Raw genomic sequence first — 23,112 nt, forward strand, 5'->3', positions numbered from 1 at the left:
AAATGTGTGGGAAATATGAGAAAGGGAGAGAACGTAAAGACTGCTAACTCTGGGAAACGAACTAGGGGTGGTAGAAGGGGAGGAGGGCGGGGGGTGGGAGTGAATGGGTGACGGGCACTGGGGGTTATTCTGTATGTTAGTAAATTGAACACCAATAAAAATAAATTAAAAAAATAACTAATGATGAGGAATGTGATGTCTAAAGAGGGTGTGAGCTAAGTTCAGTCCCTTTTTCTAAATTCTTCACGGGTTTCTACTAGTACAAATATCTTAATATTTTATCAAATAGATACTCTTCTTTCTTTTTTAAAGATTTCTTTTATTTATTCACGAGAGGCACAGAGAGAGAGAAGGCAAAGACATAGGCAGAGGAAGAAGCAGGCTCCCTCTGGGGAGCCTGGTGAGGGACTTGATCCCAGGACCCCGGGATCATGACCTAAGCCAAACGCAGACACTCAACCACTGAGTCACCCAAGGGCCCCAAGTAGATACTGTTCTTAAAAATAAAGTAATTTTTATTTTAATTTTTAAAGTACTTTAAAGTACTTTAATTTTTAAAGTAATTTTTATTTGAAAAATAACTTATTTAGTATTCTAATGAATACCAAAAATGATAAGGAAGATTCCATTTGACTTCAATTCTTGTGAACACAAGTTTCTAGTGTATGAAAGAAGTGAGAAAAATCCCCAATTTTCACTATTAGTAACATCTTGTACAACAAGAGAAATAGAATTTCTTTGTGAAGAAACAAACATTTAATTCCCCTCATTATTACACACAAGCCAAAATTCACTAATTCTGACTGAAAAATAGGTAGAAATTAATCAACTATTCAATTTCTGTTAAATTCTGTAGTGTCAACCTAAAGATGAGAGAGTCTCCAGCTGAAGCCTGAGGCTGAGCTGAGGTAAAATGGAACCTGGGTCAGCCTACCCCCTTTTTTATGGCTAATTGGAAAAATTAGGCACTAAACTCAGATTATTCATTGAATAGATTGATTGAGGGTATTGATTCCTCCATGTAAGACCAAGGCATGACAGGGATGAAATATGTTTTTTTATTTCAGGGGCTATTTCTTCTTAGTTTTTTCCTTCTAGAAAAAAAGGTAAATTTTTTCATATTAACAGTGATCAAAAATACCAAAATATTTACTATGGGAATGATCTCAGTAGTTTTCTAAAGATTGTGGCAAGCATTAAGTGCTGCTTGCTACTGCTATGGATGAAATTGTGTCTCCCTCCCACTGCTTTCCCACCTTCTTACCATAAAGCCCTCTCTGCCAGTATCATCATGTTTGGAGCTAGAGCTTTTGAAGGTAATTAAGTTTAAATGGGATCATCAAGGTCAGGTCCTAATCCAGTAAGATGGATGGTCTTGTAAGAAGTGGGAGAGATCTGTATGTGTGTACATACATGCATTGAGGACATGCCTTGGGGTACACAGTGAGAAGGCAGCCGCGTGCAAGCAGAAAAAGAGCTCTTACCAGAACCTGACCATGATGATATCCCGAACTCGGAATTCTAAAAATCTGTGTTCTCTCTATATCAAAGACCTTGGGTTAAATATGAAATTAACATGCCTGTGATCACTTACATTTTCTAATATTACCAATGTATAATATAAAGTATATAAGATAATCTTTTGGGAACTGAGTCTCTTTCAAAGAACATTAACAAATAAATTGATAAAGATTTTGTCACATAAAAACCCTTGAGTAGACATAAGGACATATCTCAAAAGCAATATGTGAAAGATGAAAAATGTTCAACTTGTTTTGTCATAATGAACCATTCGAAATAAAAATTCAGCCCTTCAATAGATGCAACTCTCTAGTGGAAAAACAACACTATCTTTATATAAAAATCTTTTTAGTAGAACATCATAGGCTCTGTAAAACCGGCTGAGAGGTAAGCAGCACCCAGGACAATAAATAGTTCTAGTAAGAAAAGGAAAGTCTTCTCCTGTCCCTAATGCTATAATAATTACAAAGATAAAAGAAAAGAAGAAGAACATATTCCCCTTGTAAATTGAATATGAGTGGTCTGCAAGGTCCTAAGAACCAGGAAATGAGTTTGCTATTTGTTAGCATGTCTCTTGGGCTAAGGATGGAAGGGTACAACATGGTATGGAAGGAAGAACATGGCCTTCTGATGAAGGCAGGCCTGGGTTGGAATCTCTTGCATGATTTCCCTATGTATGACTGGACCATTTCTGAGACTTCCTCTGTTCCCATTTTCATCTCTGCAGCCTGTGGATGATAAAAAATATGGCCTTGGAGGGCTGTGAGAAATATTTTCTTTATTCATGAGAGATACACAGAGCAAGGCAGAGACATAGGCAGAGGGTGAAGCAGGCTCCCTGTGGGGAACCCGATGTGGGACTCGATCCCAGGACCCAGGGATCACGACCTGAGCCAAAGGCAGATGCTCAATCACTGAGAAACCCAGGTGGGTGAGGCATCTGTGATGTTCCTAGTGTGGTTCCCAGCATGCATCCCACATATTTTGGTCTCCCATACACCTTGGTTAAATAAAGAGAATGGTAACTAGCTGCATTTTTAAAATAATGACTTGGCCTTCTATCAGGAGGAAGAGAGTCTTTCATATGGACCTCATGCCAAGGCCTGGACATTCCTTTTCTCTTTGTCCTCCTTATGACATCACCACCTTCAAGGTTACATCTATGGGCAATTTCCCTAGTCTCAAATATATTTTACTACTATCTTTGACTCTGATTTTTTGATGCTATACTTGCTTCATTTTTCAATTCACTAAGCATTCTGATCTATTTCTTACCAAGCAGATTGGAGTTAGTTGTTCACTCAATGTAAAGGAAGGGTCGATTTCAATAATGAAAGAATCTAGGTGTTCATGGAATGTTGTATGAAATTCAGGAAAAAAGAGAGAATAGAAATGGTAGCATCACATAGTGAATAAAAGCCTGTGCTTTGAAATAAATAGACCTGATTTCAAATGTAGACTCTGTCCATTACTAATATGGTAACCTGGGCAGATCCATTAGACTGCTGAGCATCAAGGTTCTCCAATATAAAAATACTCCCATCTCACAGGGTCATTGTAAAGTTGACAAAATTAGGTACATAAAGTTTTTAGCATAATATCTGACATGTAGTAAGCCCCTGATAAATTGTTATTAATGTAACTCAGATGAGTATATCATTTTGCCAAATTATTACTAGCATGTCGTACCTATGACATGGCATAACTGAGATCTAGGGTGAAAGCAGGAAAAAAAAAGAGGGAGTTAGTTTTTTCTCATGACCAAAAAACTTCTTGATATTTTGTTTGTGGGAGTGTTCTTGGTCTTCCACGTTTTGTGAATAATGCAAACAGAGATGGAGTAAGTAAACAGGTGACCTTCCATGACCTGCTCCCACATTTATTGAGCAATCATCATGTTCTAGACTGGATATTCAATGCATTTGTGTTCAGGGTTGAGAGGAAAACACACAGTCAATTCTTTCTCCTACATTCCATCTATCTGCTCCATCTTTTTTTTTAAAGATTTATTTATTTATTCATGAGAAACACAGAGAGAGAGAGAGAAAAACAGAGACACAGGCAGAGGGAGAAGTAGGCTCCCTGCAGAGAGCCTGATGTGGGACTCAATCCTGGGTCTCCAGGATCATGCCCTGAGCTAAAGGCGAAGCTAAACCCCTGAGCCACCCGGGCTACCCTGCTCCATCTTTCCTTTTTACTAAACTGCTAAGATAGAGCCCTGATACCATCCATCAGGACTATTGCCTCCCCTAACTACTCTCTGCTTCCACTCTTGCTTACCCATCCATCTATTATCTAGCAACAGTCAGAAAAATTTGCTGAAATATAAATCAGATTTGGTTAGTCCCCTAATTACAAATCCTTTGGCAAAATATTCCACTTTTTACCATGGCCTGTGAAGACCCTGTGTGACTAGACCCCTGAGCATAGTATCATATCTGATAGCATGGCCTATGCTCTGGGCTCTAGTCAAATCAGGCTTCCCTGAGCCCCTCTCTGAGGGTCAGATTGTACCCATGTAGACCTGCAAGTCCTCAGCCTCGATGGCTCAGGCACAATGTGGCTGCTTCTCCTCTCATAGATTTGATTTTAATGCTCCACCTCAGAGAGGCCCTCCTAGACTATTCCTCTCTAACATGTTCCCACCCTCTCCGCACAGCCCCCTATCCACCTTCTATCAGCAGCACTAATCATTATCATTCCCCCTCTTATTTTATCATTTGTAGTCCCAGGCAGGAGAGACATTGGTCTGTCACATTGTCAATTGTATTTGCTGCAGGGACATGACACAAAAAGACCTCCAGAAGTACTCATGGAATGAAGGACTCAAGCATTGGCAAACACAAAAGGGAAAAAATGTTATGTTTTCGTATAGTAAGGGTTAATGGGAATGCATTTTTTTGAGATTCACAAGAGCACGAAACATGGTACACCTACTTGGTATTAGACATCAGTAATAAATCGCTGTACAAGAAAAGCTGCCACTTCTGCCTCCTCCAGCCTTTCTTGAGCTCAAACGGGGACCATGGATGAGCAAGGTCCGAGTGGCACCTCAGATGATGTAGTGCTTTCGCTGTGGGTGTCCACCTCCACAGACGAGGTCTTCCTGCAAGGACATCAAACACAGAGCAGTTAGTTACTGGTCAAATACACAATATAGTTTAATGCCAAGTTTCAAGGTCACACAACACTAAAATGTAGTCTCAACCCCCAAAGCAGAGCTCCAGAGCTCAGACTCAGGGATCCCTGAGTTACAGAAAGCTATAGAAAGAGGTGATGGTCACTTGGGAAACTGATGCAGAGGGAGGACAGTTTCAAGGACAAAGCCTTGGGCATGCGAACACTTAGAGGTGTGGTGGAGAAAGCTGCAGAGCTAATTGTGAGCCCATTAGGTAGGCGAGAGCCAAGAAGCCAAAGGTAGAGCAGATTACAAGAAGGAGAATGAACAACAACAACAAACAGGACAACTTGTGGCCTAATATAAAATAAAACAACGTGTGAAGAATTAATTACAAATTGCTTTTATGTTAAGATAAAATGAAGATAACTGAAGATCCTGGAAGTTGACCCCCATCTTATCTTATTCAATATTCAAAATTGGGGTAAAAATTCTAAAGATCAACAAAAATATTGGAAAACCTCAGAAAAGTTTCTGAAACAAGAGTTAGCTATTACTTGGCTGAGCTCGACAGGACTTCCTGGTCAAAATAGGTAATAAAACAACTCAATGAGCAGAGTGTAAAAATTTCTTTCATAACTAGGACAGGTATTTCATAGACCCACTGGAAAAACTGTCTCACAGAGAGAGAGAGAGTTGGCTCTCTCATGGAGCCAAGAAAGTGTCTCCGCCTCCCCCAAGGATGTATAAAGCCTGCTCCCTTCTGCTCAGCAGCACTGATCTTATGAACAGGAGCAGGCTTCTCAGGAAGCTGGTGCTGGAGTTACTAATAGTTTCCTATGTATTAGAGGAAACAAAGAAAAGAACAGTTCCTGTTATTGCCGGTCTGTTGGATGGTCAGAAATAGTGGAATCAGAAGACTACCTCATGCGCTGAAGCCCTTGAATGTCCACCTGTAAGCTCAGCGTGCTTTCTGATTTGACGGGAACATCCTTTTCTCTTCAATTCGCGGGACGGGAAATCGAAGTGAGTCTACAGCACTTGGCAGAGTACTGTCAAATGCTTGAAGCCTGAAGATTCCGCAGCGGTCCGCGGTCACTGCCATTATGATGTCACATATCAAAGCTCATGTTGTAACTGCCCAAACTGACATACTGGTTTCCTTATCTTGGCCTCCAAGTTTTGACTTTTTTAAAAGTAATCATTTTATTTTGAGATAACTGTAGATTCATTTGCAGCTGTAATAAATAACACAGAGAGATGACATCAGTTTTTTTACAGATGGAGTCTTCCCAGAGACACTTGCATCACCACAAGGGTCCTTCCTATTCCCCGATTACAACCACACAAATTTCTTTCCCCTCCACCACCTCTTTAATCCCTGGCAATCACAAATCTGTTCACCATGTGTATAATGTTGCCATTTCAAGAATGTTATACAGATGGGATCACATAGTTTATGAATTTGGGGATTTCCTTTTTCCCATTTGATGTAACTGGAGAGTCATCTAGATGGCTGCAAGGATTCACAGTTCATTCCTGGTGTCCCTTAGTAGTACATCATGATATGGATGTATCACAGTTTGCTTAACTACTGTTGAAGGAGTTCGAAGTGTCTGCAGGTTTTTGCTGTCACTAATAACGCTACTATAAACATCTGTGTACAGGTTTTTGTGTCAGCGTGAAGTCTTCACTTCTCTGGGCTAAATGCCCAGGATGGGAAGAGCCAGGTCATATGCTAGGTATGTTTTTTTGTTTTTGTTTTTGTTTTTTTTTTTTTTTATAGTTTTATTTTTTATTTCTTAGGAACTGTCCAACTGTTTTCCAGAATGGCTGTGCCATTTCACATTCTCCCCAGTACTGTGTGAGTCATCAGTTTCCCCCTCATCCACACGAACATTTGGTGTTGTCATTTTTTATTTTAGCTATTCTGATAGCTGTGTAGTGTGATATCTCACAGTGGATTTCACTTGCATTTCCCTAATGGTTAGTGATACTAACCATTGATTTGCCACCTGGACATCTCCTTCAGTGTCAAAGCACCTACAGGAGCCTGTTAAAAACATGTTACATGAAGACAGTGTTCCCTTTCCACTAGGAAACTGATGGTTTACAGATTAGGAGGCTCCTGCGCATACAGGTTGGACTCTGAATCCAAGCAGCCGTGACATAATATGAAGGATTCAAATCCAAACTGACTCAGGAGGTCACACAGCCTCTTGTGAGGGCCCCCCACCCCCCACCATGGACAGTGTCTTTCTTTGACAACTGTGGAGGACAGAAATTTGATCCTACAGACAAAGTTTGTGGTTTCCCTTACAGGCTCCTGCTAACAGGCATGTGAAAACCTATCTTTATGCCCCACTAGACTCTATGGACCTCAAGGAAAGAGTCTATGTCTGATTTATTATTAAATTCACACAAACATTGGCACATCAGAGGAATAAAAAAATTCTGTATTGAACAAGTGAATGAAATAGTTTTCTGGCAGGGATGGACAGGGAAAAAGGCATGACATAAAATAGTCTTTCTCTTATTTACTTTATTCATTCAACAGATAGTGTTTGGACCTGTACTAGGAGAAAGGCACTTGATAGGTCTGGGCAACAGGGAGCCAGGCCCAACTCCTAAAACAGGATTTTAAGTGAGGAGGGGGAAGACAGATATTAAACAGAGAATGTCATCAATAACTGCCTAACACAACCTCTGGAAAGTACTGCAGAGGAAAATTAAAGATTGAGGTGAGAAATTTAGGGAGGGACTTGACACCTGATTTCAATTATGGAGAGGAAGGCTTCTTTGACGAGCTCATTTGAAATGACCTTTAAAGAATAACTTGGGATTACTTAGAAGAGAGAAAGAGGAAGGAAGGGGGAAGGGAGGGAAGATACATTTGTCAGTTGAAGGGACAGAATGTGACTAACTGATGTTTCAGAAACATGGAAGACTTTGCTGGATTGGAGACACAGGCAGAAGGTTCAGGAGAGTGAAATCGGCCTGTAAATTAGGTAGAGGTGAGAGCACAAGTCCTGGTAGTCCTTTTAGACTTTATTAAGGCTTCTCATCTTAAAACCAAACTAACACAGAAGTGGCATGTAGATAGTGGCCTCCAGGCTTCTCACCACATTTATTTATTTTTAAAAAATATTTTATTTATTTGAGAGAGAGAGAGAGAAAAGAGACAGAGAGAGAGAGAGAAAGAGACAGTGCATATGCACAAGAGGTGGGGGCGGAGAGAGAGAGAGAGAGGAAGAAAGCACAAATGGTGCTGAGTGTGGATTCTGAGCTGTGGCTCTGTCTCATGACCCTGAGATCATAACCCTGAGCCAAAATCAAGAGTCAGAAAGTTAACCAAGTAAGCCACCAGGCACCCCTTCTCACCACTTTTAAAGGACAAGTGCTAGTCTGGCCATGCTTGACTGTATTTAGAACCATGGAGGCTCATTGGGCAACACTTTCTGGCCTCCCATCAAGCACCTGTCAAAATCTATTTCAGGTAAAAAATAATCTATTTCAGGTAAAAAATATAGGCAGACTTATCTCTGCACCTTCCCCAATTCTCAGATTATGTCCCATTCTCTGCATCTCCCTTCAGAGAGGTTAGAGATTTAGAGGCCGGGAAAACTTCTCTCCTTTTAGAATCTCGTCCTGTTGATCAATTCTGATATGCATCAGACTCACTTGGGAGGCTTTTCAGGCACTCATTCTGAAACTGCCTCCCCCAGAGGTTCTGATTCATCAGATCTGGAAAAAGCTCTTTGAGTGATTCTTACATGTAACCAGGATTGTGAGTCACTGGTTTTAAGGAATTAATTGAGAAAGATACAGTGTTTGATAGTATCTTCTCCTTGTAGTAAAGCAAAGGAGAGAAAAGTTTGTCTGAGAAAGATAAAGGGAGCTTCTTTTACCAGGTCACAGTTACCTTTGCAGTAATAGCTAAAGCTTAATTTCTCCCATAATACCATTGTGATTTATTTTAATTTGATGAATGAGCTCTAAATAGAATAATAATGATAGGGTCTGTTTTCTTTTTTAAAGACTTTATTTATGTGTTTATTCATGAGAGACACAGAATGAGAGAGAGAGAGAGGCAGAGACACAGGCAGAGGGAGAAGCAGGCTCCATGCAGGGAGCCCGATGTGGGACTCCATCCCGGGTCTCCAGGATCATGCCCTGGGTTGAAGGCAGCGCTAAACCGCTGAGCCACCCGGGCTTGCCCTGGTCTGTTTTCATCTATTTCACCGAACACCTATGTTTTCAGCCTAAATATCAAATAGAAGAGATACTTTAAGGTGATCATTATGCCCATAATACCATATTATTGATCTATTGTCAATTTTTGTCAATACCATACTGTTTTGATTATTACAGCTTTGTAATATATCTTGAAATCTGGGACCGTGATACCTCCAGTTTTTTTTTTTTTTTCTTTTTCAAGATTGCTTTGGCTATTTGGGGTCTTTTGTGGTTCCATGCATGCTTATGAATTACTTGTTTTAGTTCTGTGAAAAATACTATTGGTTCTTTGATAGGGATTCCATCAAATCAGTAGATTATTTTGAGTATGGAACATTTTATTAATACTTGTTCTCTCATCAATAAGCATGGAATATTTTTCCATTTGTGTTGTCTTCAATTTTTTTCAATATATATATATATTGAATGTCTTCAATTTTTTTCAATATATATATATATATATACACGTCTTTCACTTCCTTGTTTAAATTTATTTCTAGGTATCTTATTTTTGGTACAATCATTAATGGGACTGTTTCTTAATTTCTCTTTTTGTTCTTCATTATTAGTGTATTGAAATGCAGTGGGTTTCTGTATATTGGTTTGTATCCTGTGACTTTCCTGAACTCATTTATCAGTTCTAGTCCATTTTTGGTAGAATCCTGAGGGTTTTCTACATATAGTATCATGGCACCTGCAAATAGTGAAAGTTTTACCTCTTCCTTACCCATTTGGATGCCATTTATTGCTTTTTCTTGTCTGATTGCTGGGGCTAGGACTTCCAGTACTATGCTGAATAAAAGTAGTGAGGGTGGAAATCCTTGTTTTGTTCTTGATCCTGGGGAAAAGCTCTCACTTTTTCACCACTGAGTATGACATTAGCTATAGTTTTTTTCACATATGGTCTTCATTCTGTTGAGGTATGTTCCCTCTAAACCTACTTTGTTGAGTTTGTATCATGAATGGATGTTGTACTTTTAAATGCTTTTCTGCATCTATTAAAATGATCATGGATTTGACCCTTCTCTTGTTGATGAGATGTATGATGTTAATGGATTTGTGAATATTGAATCACATTTGCATACTAAGAATAAATCGCACTGGATCATGGTAAATGACTTTTTTAATGTATTGGTGGATTTGGTTGGCTAATACTTTGTTGAGGATTTGTACATGTATGGTCCTTAACCTCCACGTGTTTGAAGGCCTTCCAAGCTTCTTGTTGTGATTTAGTTCTAATTTCAAGGCATTATGGTCTGAGAATATGCAGGGGACGATCCCAATCTTTTGGTATCGGTTCAGACCCGATTTGTGACCCCAGTATGTGGTCTATTCTGGAGAAAGTTCCATGTGCACTTGAGAAGAATGTGTATTCAGTTGAGTTTGGATGTAAAGTTCTGTAGATATCTGTGAAATCCATCTGGTCCAGTGTATCATTTAAAGCTCTTGTTTCTTTGGAGAAGTTGTGCTTAGAAGACCTATTGAGTGTACCAAGCACTATTAGATGTCACCAAGTATAAGTGTATTATTATCAAAATATGTCTTAATTTTGGTTATTAATTGATATATTTGGCAGCTCCCACATTCGGGGTATATATATTGATAATTGTTAAGTCCTCTTGTTGGATAGATCCTTTAAGTATGATATAGTGTCCCTCTTCATCTCTCACTACAGTCTTTGGGGTAAGTTTTAGTTTATCTGATATAAAGATGGCTACCTCTGCTTTCTTTTGAGGACCACTTGAATGGTAAATGGTTCTCCAACCTTTTATTTTCAGGTTGTAGGTGTCCTTCTGTCTAAAATGAGTCTCTTGTAGACAGCAAATAGATGGGTCCTGCTTTTTTATCCAGTCTGAAACCCTGCGCCTTTTGATGGGGTCATTAAGCCCGTTCACATTCAGAGTTACTATTGACAGATAGGAGTTTAGTGTCATCATGATATCTATTCAGTCCTTTTTTTGTGGATTGTTCCACTGAACTTCTTCTTAAAGGGGAATTTTAAGAGTCCCCCTTAAAATTTCTTGCAGAGCTGGTTTGGAGGTCACATATTCTTTCAGTTCCTGCCTGTCTTGGAAGCTCTTTATCTCTCCTTCCATTCTGAATGAGAGCCTTGCTGGATAAAGTATTCTTAGTTGCATGTTCTTCTCATTTAGGACCCTGAATATATCCTGCCAGCCCTTTCTGGCCTGCCAGGTCTCTGTGGAGAGGTTGCTGTTACCCTAATATTCCTCCCCATAAAAGTCAGGGCTTTCTTGTCTCTTGCTGCTTTAAGGATCTTCTTTTTGTCTTTGGAATTTGCAAGCTTCACTATTAAATGTTGAGGTGTTGAGGGGTTTTTATTGATTTTAGGGGGGGATCTCTCTATTTCCTGGATCTGAATGCCTGTTTCCCTTCCCAGATTAGGAAAGTTTTCAGCTAGGATTTGTTCAAGTTTTATCAATTTGGTTGATCTTTTTAAAGAACCAGCTCCTGGTTTCATTGATCTGTTTTATTGGTTTTTTTGGTTCTATTTCATTTATTTCTGCTCTAATCTTTATTATTTTATTTCTTCTGCTGGTTTGGGGTTTTATTTGTTCTTCTTTTTCCAGCTTCTGTAGTGTAAGGTTAGGTTAATACTTTTCTTGCTTCTTGAGGTAGGGCTGGATTGCTCTAAAGTTCCCTCTTAGAACAGCTTTTGCTGGATTTCAAAGTTTTTGGACCAGTGTGTTTTCATTTTCATTGGTCTCCAAGTATTTTTAAACTTCTTCTTTGATTTCTTTGCTTAAAATTTTAAATCTTTGATTACATGTGTTCATCAGAAAACATTATGTAATGGCAAGAGCACGAGGTCTGGAATCAAATTACGTAGTTTTAATCCTTCCTCATAATTTACTACCTACATGACACTGGGTAAACTAGTTACACTTCTGAAGCCTCACTGTTATCATTTATAAAATCCGGATGGTGATAAAAGCACCTGCTTCATAGGGCTGTTATGAGAATTAAATGAGATCATACCGCAGAAATCTTAGTATGATATCTAACAGAGTAATCCTTCAAATGATTTACTTATGCTTATAGGAGACAATGAGACTTTTTATTCAGAAATAGTAACAATATCATGAGTATTCTCCATGACCAAAGATAGGGAGAGATTGTAGTAATGCCAATTGAGTAATGCAAATTGCCAAGTTCTTTGCCAGGCAGTTTATGGACATCATCTCATTTCCTTGCAGCAGGTTTGTGAGGTAAGAATCATTATTTCCACTTTATAGTTGGAAAAACTGAAGTTTAGTAAAGTTAAGGCACTGAAAACCACATACCTAATAATTCATAGAGTCAAGTTTGTCTAATTTCAAAGTCCTATAATATTTCCTTGCCTAAAGAATGTTTCCCTCCTGGAAGAGGAAAGAAAATATATTTTAAGCCACATCCCATTTAGGTTGGCTCACAAATTATTTAACTTAAACATAAGTGAGTGTTTTCATCAACTGTCAGTGTTTACGTAAGGTGCCCATGTCCCACTCTGTCTCTTCTCCCGGAAATGGCTGGTTGTGGATCCCAGAGCCACTGCTAGTACCATGAACTGACTGTCAGACAGGAAATTTGCAAAGCTCTCAATGTGGATAGGAGATTCCTGGGACTTTACAGAACAAGATCTTAGGTTTTAGACAGGCTGGGAGTAAGAGTCAGGACTGTGAAAGCCTAATGATTCCCCTCCCAATGTCCAGTGGTTCACATCTCATTGATAGATACCAGGCTATGAATTTGTGGCTAAACATTTCCACTGCCTTCTAAGCTTGATACCCATCCTGGATCAGTATTATGAGTAATCTCTATCCTGATTCTGGCACTCTGAATTTTCTACTACCACTAATTGATCTCTATAAAGAAGGAAAAAAGGGATGCCCAGGCCTTGGCAGTTGAGTGTTCACTCTACTACCCTTTGCTGCCCTCTACTGACCATATCTGGAAATTACATTTAACCTTCCAGGTCCATGTCCCAAAGCAGATAGAGATACTGCAGTGAGTGAAACCAGGCACACAAAATTTGAGATGCACCAAAAAACTAAGTAAATAAGATATGATATTTTAATTTAATATTTTTAGAAGTCAATTTTCAAAAGATACATGATGAACAAACTACCAAAATGTACCCTAAAACAGTACTACTAGCTTATGTGTACAAAGACCCTGCCATCCATCTTTTCATTCAAGAAAGAAGTCTAATACCACAGTAGAAAATCATGCTACCAGTGCTGATGAACCTTTTTCATCACTCGCATATTTGGGAAAAAGACCCATAAAATTTAGAATAAACCAAAAAAAAAAAAAAAGGTGCAAGTGGAACAGATATTATAACAGTAGACTCCTGAGGAAAACAAGAGAAAGGAAAAAAAATTAAGAAAACAAAACCAACTAACATCTTTAGAGTCAAGAAGCCAAAAAAGAGGTGGCTATGAAATAAGAACAAAGGCAGATAAATATTTCTTGTATATTAAAAGTATCATCGACCAAATTGAATTTAATAGAAAGTCTTGAAGATTGAGTTCAAGGAATCCCATTTGACCTTGGCACTTGGAACATTCATCTTTCAGTTTTCCTGACCTAAGGTTACCCTTTTTTTCTCAGTAACTAGAGCTATTTAGTCCTTCAGTAAGGAGTAATTTTAATCATTGGAATAACGGAAATGCTATTTTAATTTGTAGAATCAACATACAAACAAAGCTTGGAAGACAACAACTGTAAAAGAGAATCTGACTAATAGTAACACTGATAATATGAAACAATGGAAGTCTGAATATTAAAGCAGCAGAGAGATATGGAAGATAATGTCACAGATTTTTCTCACCTATTTATTTATATAGCAAGAAATCAATTATATACTGTCTAAAATTGATGTAACAAAATAGAGTTTAAGTATACTCTTTAAAATGATAATCACCAGAAATATCAAAGCAATGTAACTGGAAAAACATAGACATGGATGGATCAAAGAAATAAGTTTCTCATCTTCCAATAGATGCTATCTAAAGTTGATAAACAAGATAAAAGGAGAAATCAAGTATTAACATATATTTCAGAGGTACTGTGATAACCACCAGGAGAACAGAAAATACTTAAAAACAGGGAGCTGGAAATGAGTCGGGGAACAAGTTCAGGCTGAGAATTTACTTTTCACTTGGTATCATTCTCTACTGCTTGATTTTTAAAACGTGTGTATGTATTAATTTTAAGTTGAAAAGTTAGAAGAAACAAAACCAACTCAACTTTTTGCAGCTGCAGCTCTTGGCACCACTTCCTTCCCATCTGCAATCTCTCTCCTCACACCAGTAGTCAGATCCTATGGAGGCAGGAAGGAATAAAAGAGACTAGAAAAGTTTCTGTCCTGAATTTAAGTTTTTTTTTGGAATCTTTTTGGTTTGTGCTTGGGTTCTATCTTTTCAATGGTGGAACTCTTTGGAATACTAACTTTTGACTACTTTAATCTGTGATATCTAGAATCTCCTTAAAGTTTTGCTAAACTTTGTTATCCTTCTTTTACTTCTTGACAAAAGACTAATCCTGAGTCATTGCCTCTTACTGTGATCACAGTATTTTATTTTCTTAGAATCTTGATTCTGGCCAACTACTGCTTTGCCTGGCCCAACTCAACCTGCCTAGGTAGGAATGAAATGTCTGTGGAAAAGAGATGACAATTATCATTTTCAGAATAAATGAAACGTCATATACTAGTAAGTTAAACATAGTACTAAGGGAGTAGGGTGATGTTCATCATCCCATTCCTCATGCATTTACAGAGGAGAGTGTACTTCCCTGTTCTAGAGAGAACAGACTTGGAAGAATTTGGGAGTAGAGGTTTTCTCTAGACTTGTGGTCTCACAATCTTGTACCAAAGTAGCCAAAACATGAGACACAAGACACAAAAAAATGAAGAAACCAGAATACCTATCTATATTTTTGAAGAAGGCAATAATGTCTCAAATGTCACTCTCTGAGAGAAAGTAGGTAATATATATGGGAGACCCGGGACACATCACCAAAACAAAACAATAACAACAGCAAAAGCAAAGGAATACCTATATTAAATATGTGGAAGCACAACTATTGATGGGCACTTTCTGCTCAGTCATACAGATTCACAGGCCGTGGATTCAGTGCTGGTGCAGCTGGCTGGCTTGCCACCAGACTGAGACCAGGTCCTCGCTGTCTCCAGCATAGGTGCTACTAAGTTATCTGCTGTGCTCTGATAGCAGTGTCAGGTGACATTACATAGTCACTTAAGTGGGGTACCACAGTTTTGTTTGTGACAACTTCTATAGTGGACAGTTTCTTTTGTGATTGCTGACCCCTTGGAGACTAGAACTAATTAGAGATTTGAAGCAACTTTGAAGAAGCTGAAGAAGCTATACTCATTCCTGTGAAATCCCAGGACACAGCTGCAGCTATAGGAACCTTGGCTCTGAGTAAAAGCCTCTGGCTGACACTGAGCCAATTGTATAAAATGGAGAGTGAGAGCATTTGGACTTTAAATAAAAGCTCATAGAGCTTTTATTTGCAAGGGGATTTAGTTTGTGGGGAAGTTGAGTAACAAAAATGAGTTTCATATTGTTCAAATTTGGGACATTTTAATATGGATATAGTTCTCTGTATTCATATCATAAAGTCTGGTGAGCTATTTTGGACAACATGACTGGGCATAATTAGTGATAAGAAATAGAATTAGAGAGTGAACTTTCAGCTTAGTACTATCTGACTCATGGTGCTAGTCTTTTATGGGCAAAAAGCAAAATGCCCTTCAAGAAGTCCCAGAAGGACTCTGTGTAGGGAGAAGCAGACTTGGGGACTGTGTGAGCAAGCAGCACTGTGAGCATACACCACTCGGCTGAGAGGGACAGCTGCCTGGTCCCCTTCTGATGCCTGAGTACAAAGGGTTATGACATTGTTTCTCAGCCTTCCATCATGTGTACACCACCTTCATGACTTTTCTACAAATACATGTTTTTAAGTATTCAGCATGGACTTTACAATCTTTGCTCAGGGTAATATGTGTTAAAACATGTTAGGAAAAAAAACAGGTATCTTTCTGACTACAGATGAAAATACATACATAATTACTAAAACTGAAAAAAATATGCCTGTGAGTATGCTACTTAAACAACTCACATGATGCCAGTGGAACCCACAATGTAATATATTTAAAAAATTAAAAAGCTGGCAAACATTCAGAGGGATGCGCGTTATTCCCCTCTTCAGGATTCGACTCCAATCCTGATGACAGAACATGGTGTTGGAGAAGAGATTTGGGGTCGCTCTCTTCACTTTCTCACACCATCCCAAGCAACGTAGAACAGACCTTTTTTAAGACCTATAGAAGCTGTGTAGAGCTTTTGTACTTAAAGTGTTTCTTGGTCCCCTATTGGAGTGGGCTTGAGTGAGGACAACTGCAGTTTCTGGCCATCCCATGGCTTGTTTATGGAGATGCAGTAGCAAACCCTGTTTTTGCATGAGGTCTAAGCCTCTACCCAGCTTTACCAGGGAACCCTATCATTTGGATGATAACATACATTTCAATTGCCTTCTGTCTCCCCTTTCTCAAACTGGTTCCAACCCGTAAAGAAGTGCAAATTCCAACACAGCATGTAGTTACAAAAACAAGTGAAAGAATGAGAGAAGAAAACATTGATGGAAGAAAATGCATGATGCTATTATACAGCAAAAATACTATGTATATATAAAATTTAATGATAGCTTATTTTGAAAAAGTGTTTTTAAAAAAATGAATGCAACTCAATACTCAAATAGTGTTGAGTTCTCCTTCCCCAACTTGCAGGTAGAGTCATGTAGTATTCCAGTCTTTCTGGCTGAGTCCCTGCAGCTGGAGCAGGGCACCTTCCGCTGTTGTCTAGTTTCTGAAAACCAATGAGAAAGAATATTGGTTTAGGGTTAGGCCTGGGGCTAGACCCTGGATGTCTGAAGTTCAGCAAATTACCTAGTCTTCCTGAGTCTCAGGTTTTATACGTGTAAAATGGGAACAATAACCCCTCTAGATTTCTTGTGAGGATTAAGTAATAATGCATGTGAGTCAGTGACACTGCCGTTCAGAAAGAAATTTAGATCCATGTCTAGGTATCCACTGGGTATGTCCATAACTAGATAGCTTTTGAAGAGGTTTGAGATCTTTCCCTTGCATGGATAGTGGAGTATGTGTGGTCGTGCTTATACTCATAGGCTTTTTTTAGCACAGATAAAATGCCAAAACAATAAAGATTTTGATCTCATGTGTTCCTTTGTGCAAACAAGCTTGCCTAGCAAAATGGTGCAGATAAACGCAGATGAATGGACTTTATACAAATAAATGAAATGTTTCTCTAGTATAAAAATAGATCAAATGGTAAGAGCACAAAAGTAGGTGAAATGGTAACATAAACTGACTTGTGTAATCAGAGAGTCAACTCTTGACATTTTCCTCTCTAAGCTTTTTCTAATAGTTTTCTTGCTAAGGCTACAATGTTTTTGCCATATTGGAAGAGGATTGTCAACTCTAATGAAGATTAAGTAGCTTTCCCAACTAGATTTTTTTAAAATAAGCATCAGTTAATGCTGCGGGCTTTCAAAGCCATATTCATGAAGAATGGAAAGATCTTTAAAGAGCTGCTCTTAGAGACTCCTAACTCTGGGAAATGAACAAGGGGTAGTGGAAGGGGAGGTGGGTAGGGGGATGGGGTGACGAGGTGACACGCACTGAGGGGAGCACTTGATGGCATGAGCACTGGGTGTTATGCTCTATGTTGGCAAAATGAACTCCAGTAAAAAATAAATAAAAAAAGAAATAAAAAATAAAGATCTGCTCTAAGAAGATGTAACTAATAAAATTTGAAATTTAGCAGCATTTCTATTCCATAGTTATTCCAACACCAAGTTTTTATCATGGTTACACTGAACAAAAATTAATTAAAACAGAACTTTACATATTTAATAAAAAGATGAAGATATTATTTACAACTTTAGCCAAAAATTAATTCCCTAAAGAGTAAAAGGCTATTTAATAAACAATTCTTTTGACTGGTTGGGAAAGTGTTGCACCACAGCTCACAAGTTCACACTTGATTTATTCTTTGAACGATATAGATAAGTTACAGGATTAAGTCTTCTGTCTTTTGGTTCCTGCCATTAATTGGTTAAAGTCATCTGAGGACAGTGTAATTACAATGCTCCCAAAGAAACCTGGAGCTTGGGATCCCTGGGTGGCACAGCGGTTTGGCGCCTGCCTTTGGCCCAGAGCACGATCCTGGAGACCCGGGATCGAATCCCACGTCGGGCTCCCGGTGCATGGAGCCTGCTTCTCCCTCTGCCTGTGTCTCTGCCTCTCTCTCTCTGTGTGTGACTATCATAAATAAATAAAATTAAAAAAAAAAAAAAAAAAAAAAGAAACCTGGAGCTTTGTAAAGTACAGTAAATGGAAAGTAATGTGTTATGGACATTCAATTGCTAAAAGGATGTAAAAGGGTAGGAGCCATTAGGAAAGGTGAAGAAACACTGCTCTTGATGAGCTTGCTGAGGAGCCAAATGAGCTTCTTGATCATGGACAGAAGAGACCATCTAAAGTTTAAAAAATGTAGAGCTGTTTGTGTGTCCATTGATCCTGCAATTCTACTTGTGCACTAAAGCAGGAAAATTAAATGAAATATTACCTAACAAATACAGGTGCTATGTTTTCTTCCTCTGATGTCTTTATATCTTTGTAGCCAGAAATCCCAAAGTTAATTTCCAATAGGAAAGGCTGAACATTAAAGTTAAAAGTTCACCTTAATTTGAATATTGTAGCATTAATGACATCTGGTGGAAAATGAGTTACAGTGTAGCATTATTTAGGTATCCTGATCTTTCCTTTATACTATCACTTTCTTTTTTTTTTTTTTTATACTATCACTTTCATCAGATTTTCACACAGCCCTCTCCCCAAGTCCATGAGAAGAGTGTACTTTCTGGCCCCATTGAAGTTTGGCTTAGCCTTAAGACTTACCTGCATCAGTGGAATATGGGCAAAAATGTCAGTGTGAAAGTTCTGAAGATAAGCTTTAGCAGTCCTGGTGAGGCATTGCCCCTTCAATGATAGAAGGAGACACGTGCCCTGCAGATTTGCAGGAGAAGAAGACAAGCACTCCAGATAACCCACAGACTTACAGGGAAAAAATTGTTATTCTATGGTTGTTTGTGTAAAAGCCAATTAATACATGAGACTATTACACACCTCTGTGTGAATTCCCATGGAGGCTTGACTCCTCTCTCCAATTGATGACACTGGGAGAAGAATCCTGGAGACGTGTGGTTCAGTCCCTTCTGGGGCTCTATTTCAAACCCTGATAGGCCCAGTCGGAACATGTTTCCATTCCTCCACCTATGGTAAGCAAAACTGAGTCAAGAGTCCAGGGCAGGCCCATCAGGCTCTCTTAGAATCTTGGTTTCTCTGTATAACATGGTGTGGAAGTCATGTAGGGCTCTTTTTTTCTTCCAAACATTTATTTAAATTTTAGTTAACATATAGTGTAATATTGGTTTCAGGAGTATAATTTAGTGATTCATCAATTACACATAATACCCACTGTTCATAGGTCATTCGCAATTCTTGCATCTGTTGGTTTAAATATCTTCCTCTTAAAAAAATAAATAAATAAATATCTTCCTCTTAAGGTGGACTTCAAGGTATAGGAAAAGAGGGCAGGACAAGTTTAGTTGGAGCCATAGGCCAAAGCTTTTCCGATTGAGCTTTGCCAATAAAGCTTGTAGCTTGGCTCCCACTCAACTCTAATAGATGTACTAGTAGGAGTCAGTAGTGTTATAAGCCACAAAGTATAAGTGGCAATATTAGGACAGTTTAATTTGATGAATAAAAACAACTGACAGAAATTAAAGTATTATCCGTGATCTATTAAGAAAGTTGCTACTGGTGAACATTTTTCAGGGAATGACCACATTATTTCTGGTTATTTAGCAGAGTCATTTAGTGTTTCCTAAAGCAGTTACTGCTTTCTAAAAAGAATTTCAAACTTTTGTCCCAAAAGTAGGACCAGAATTGTTAACTCTTCATATTTTTACTGAACTTCCAGTTCTGTTTTCCTTCTCAACCTAATGTTTCATGTTTAGAGGTTACAAACAGCCCAGTATTTAAATGTTTTAATCTTACTAGTGTTCACTTTGTAACATACCTCATGTTTGGAAAACCAGACTCTTGACCATACCTTAATTCAACATCATTTTCATTTCTGCAGAACTACTTTATTTTTTTTATTTATTTATGATAGTCACACACAGAGAGAGAGAGAGGCAGAGACAAAGGCAGAGGGAGAAGCAGGCTCCATGCACCGGGAGCCCGACGTGGGATTCGATCCCGGGTCTCCAGGATCACGCCCTGGGCCAAAGGCAGGCGCTAAACCGCTGCGCCACCCAGGGATCCCTAGAACTACTTTTCTTATTCAGGAAAAGGACACATGTGGGTGGACCTCAATTAGATAGCTTCAACAATTCTCAAGGCAATGGGCTTTCACAATAGCATTCACGATACCTGTCATCAATTACTGGCACTTATTTGTCTTGCAATGAGAGAATTGCCCTTTATTCTTAACAAGCAGGCAACTGGATCAAAGAGATTAGATTACTCAGGTGAAAAAACAAAGACAAATACATAATGAGATAAACCTGTGTAGTAACTGCCTGGAAGATTGCCATCTATTTTCCTCTCCATATCTCACGCTTTAGAAAGACCAGGACTTTGTTTCATTCATCCTAATACTTGGCACTTTAACAGGTGCTCACTTTGTAATTTCTGAATGAGTGATACAGGCCATGTGTTTTTACTTTATAGTGAAGGTTAATGAGTTAAATCATATAAAAAGCTTAGAACGGTGTCTGATACTAAGCACTTAATTACAAAACAAGGTAACATTTAGAATAGAGATGAGAAAAGACGTCAGAAGTTTGCCTTAAACTGACCCTTAAAAAATAAGGAAAACTAGGCTGGCAATAAGGCTAAGAGGATAGAAAAGTTCTCCAGTACACTACATGCTAAAATGAATTAATTCCAATGACATCTATTATTTTTTACAGAGAATGATGCTTATTTTAAGTCTAAGGTTATAAGATTAAAGAGATATAATCAAAGCTTGTTCATTAAATTGAAAGTACCTCCAGATTTATTCAAGTTTGTATCCTTAGGCCTCAGTAAGCACAAGATATTATTTGCTATACTGAATCCATTCTATTGTATGTGTTAATACCACACCAATATAAACATATTTTAAGACAAATTTTAAACATACATATTTAACTTTATTTCATCATCATTTAAAGCTTGATTTTAGAAAACATAAAAAAAATTAAGAGTTCTGTATCACAGGAATTTAAACAGTGGCAATATACGTAGCTTTGTAGGTTCGAGTTCTACAACAAATTAAAATCAAATCATTGGAAATGTTTTCAATATGGAAAATAGACAAAATAAATGGCAGAGACCTATTATGAGCAATGTTTCATTACTTGCAAGTTATCGTTAGATAATTTCAGAATCTAAACAAAGACTCTCAATATTCAGACTTCTGTTGCTGTATTTTACATTTAATATCTCCCTACCTATATTCCAGAGTCAAAGTCCTTGACCAAAAGGTCTGATTTAAGAAGGCATTTAGTTTTATGGCAAAAGTTATCCATCTACAGTTACCACTTTCAAGGAATTGACAACAATGCTGATGTGATCTGCTAGTTCCCTTTTGAACAATGTGCAATAATTTATGTCAACCCTGTATAAAGTTATACAGGTAGAAAAAATTGGACAATTATGCACAGTTCAATAGATGTAGAATGTTAAGTTTTCCCAGTCTAAAAATTAACCAGTGATACAAAATTTATCAACTATAGTTGACTTGGTTTCAGGAAAACCGCATCTGAGAACTACAAGTACATCACTGTCCTTATCTCATCCTCAGTCACTGGTGGGAATTTTATAGGCCACCATGCTATTTACTTTGTGGATAGTAGTACTAAATGAACGAAGACGGACTTCCTCAGAATTGGTAACAAACTGTGGTCCTGACTCTTCCCATTTTTCAAGTACAACCAAATCCTTGTCTGTATAAATCAGTAGGTCAAATGAACCTAAATTGGATAAGATCATTAAAGTACAATTATTTTTCGAAAGGTACAACTATCCTTCCTGTCTCCCTCACATGTGAGCCAGCTATCATGTCAGAAAAGCTAGTTTAGCTTGATCTCTAATCAGTTATATTAGCTAATTGCTTTTCTTCAATGGAAATTTTAGTACAGAAAATACTGTACTCCCTTTTACTTAATGAAAAACTTGATTTTTTTCTTCAAAGAACCACTAAAGATATTTGCAGAAAGTATATAATTAATCACGAGACAGCATGAATCTAAGCCAGAGAAAAAGAACATCTTGGTTCTGTGACCGCTGTATCCCAATGCCCAGAACCGTGTTAGGCATACAGTAGGCATTTAGGGTATATCTGATGAATGAAGGAGTAACTAATCTAGAAAAGAAAGACACAGTTATACCTGTCTAAGTCTTAATTATATACAAGGAAATGTGTATAAAATAAAAGAAATGGAAGAAATTACATCAAAATATTCAGGAGCACTGTAGAAAATTTTCATTCTTTCCCTATTCAGCACTTGTAAATAAAACACAACCAGCATTGCTTTAGATTCATGACGTTTTTCTCACTTATATACCATGACATGGATAATTAAGAAAAAATTCAACAAAATGGTTAATTCTTAAAGTAATAGCTTAGTCTTTCCACAAGAAATCTGAACCAACGTGAAGTCATACAATACTTACAAGAGACTTCCAACAGCGGCAGAAATGTCACGGTAGCTGTGATCTGTTGGATTACGGAGAGGATCTCATCCTGGATGGCCTTCTGAGACTTTTCTCTGGGTGTGCTACCAAAGAAACTAAATGAGTTGATTCATTTTAAGTTTTAACAAGTTATTTAAAACACTGATAAGATTATTTGTTTGATTAAATGCTTCAAAACTCAAATTAAGTAATGCATTCCAAAGGAGTTTTTAAAAAACAATTATAATTTCATTTATTATTCCAGATATTAAGGCTGATCTTAGTATTAGATCATTAAATAACAGATGACTAGAAAACCTGCCGAGTGCTTCAAGTCAGGAAACATTCAGGATGTTGTAAAATAAAGATAACAATTAGTATCTAAGATCTTTAATTGGCATAA

At 38.0% G+C, this 23,112-nt stretch overlaps 1 protein-coding gene across 1 annotated transcript; it reads right to left on the reverse strand.

The window, feature by feature from the left end:
- Positions 1–4,533: 4,533 nt before the first annotated feature.
- LOC119864460 (rho GTPase-activating protein 20-like) lies at positions 4,534–22,845 on the reverse strand. Its single transcript, XM_038589266.1, has 5 exons — positions 22,710–22,845; positions 19,110–19,256; positions 16,653–16,767; positions 14,126–14,198; positions 4,534–4,627 (listed from the first exon to the last, which is right to left on the reverse strand). The coding sequence occupies exons 2-5, from the start codon at positions 19,125–19,127 to the stop codon at positions 4,534–4,536; spliced, it is 300 nt and encodes a 99-aa protein (XP_038445194.1). The 5' UTR covers positions 19,128–19,256; positions 22,710–22,845.
- Positions 22,846–23,112: the final 267 nt, after the last annotated feature.

The sequence above is a fragment of the Canis lupus genome, unplaced genomic scaffold, assembly GCF_011100685.1.
Source record: "Canis lupus familiaris isolate Mischka breed German Shepherd unplaced genomic scaffold, alternate assembly UU_Cfam_GSD_1.0 chrUn_S1821H2018, whole genome shotgun sequence".
In the NCBI taxonomy this organism is placed as follows: domain Eukaryota; kingdom Metazoa; phylum Chordata; class Mammalia; order Carnivora; family Canidae; genus Canis; species Canis lupus.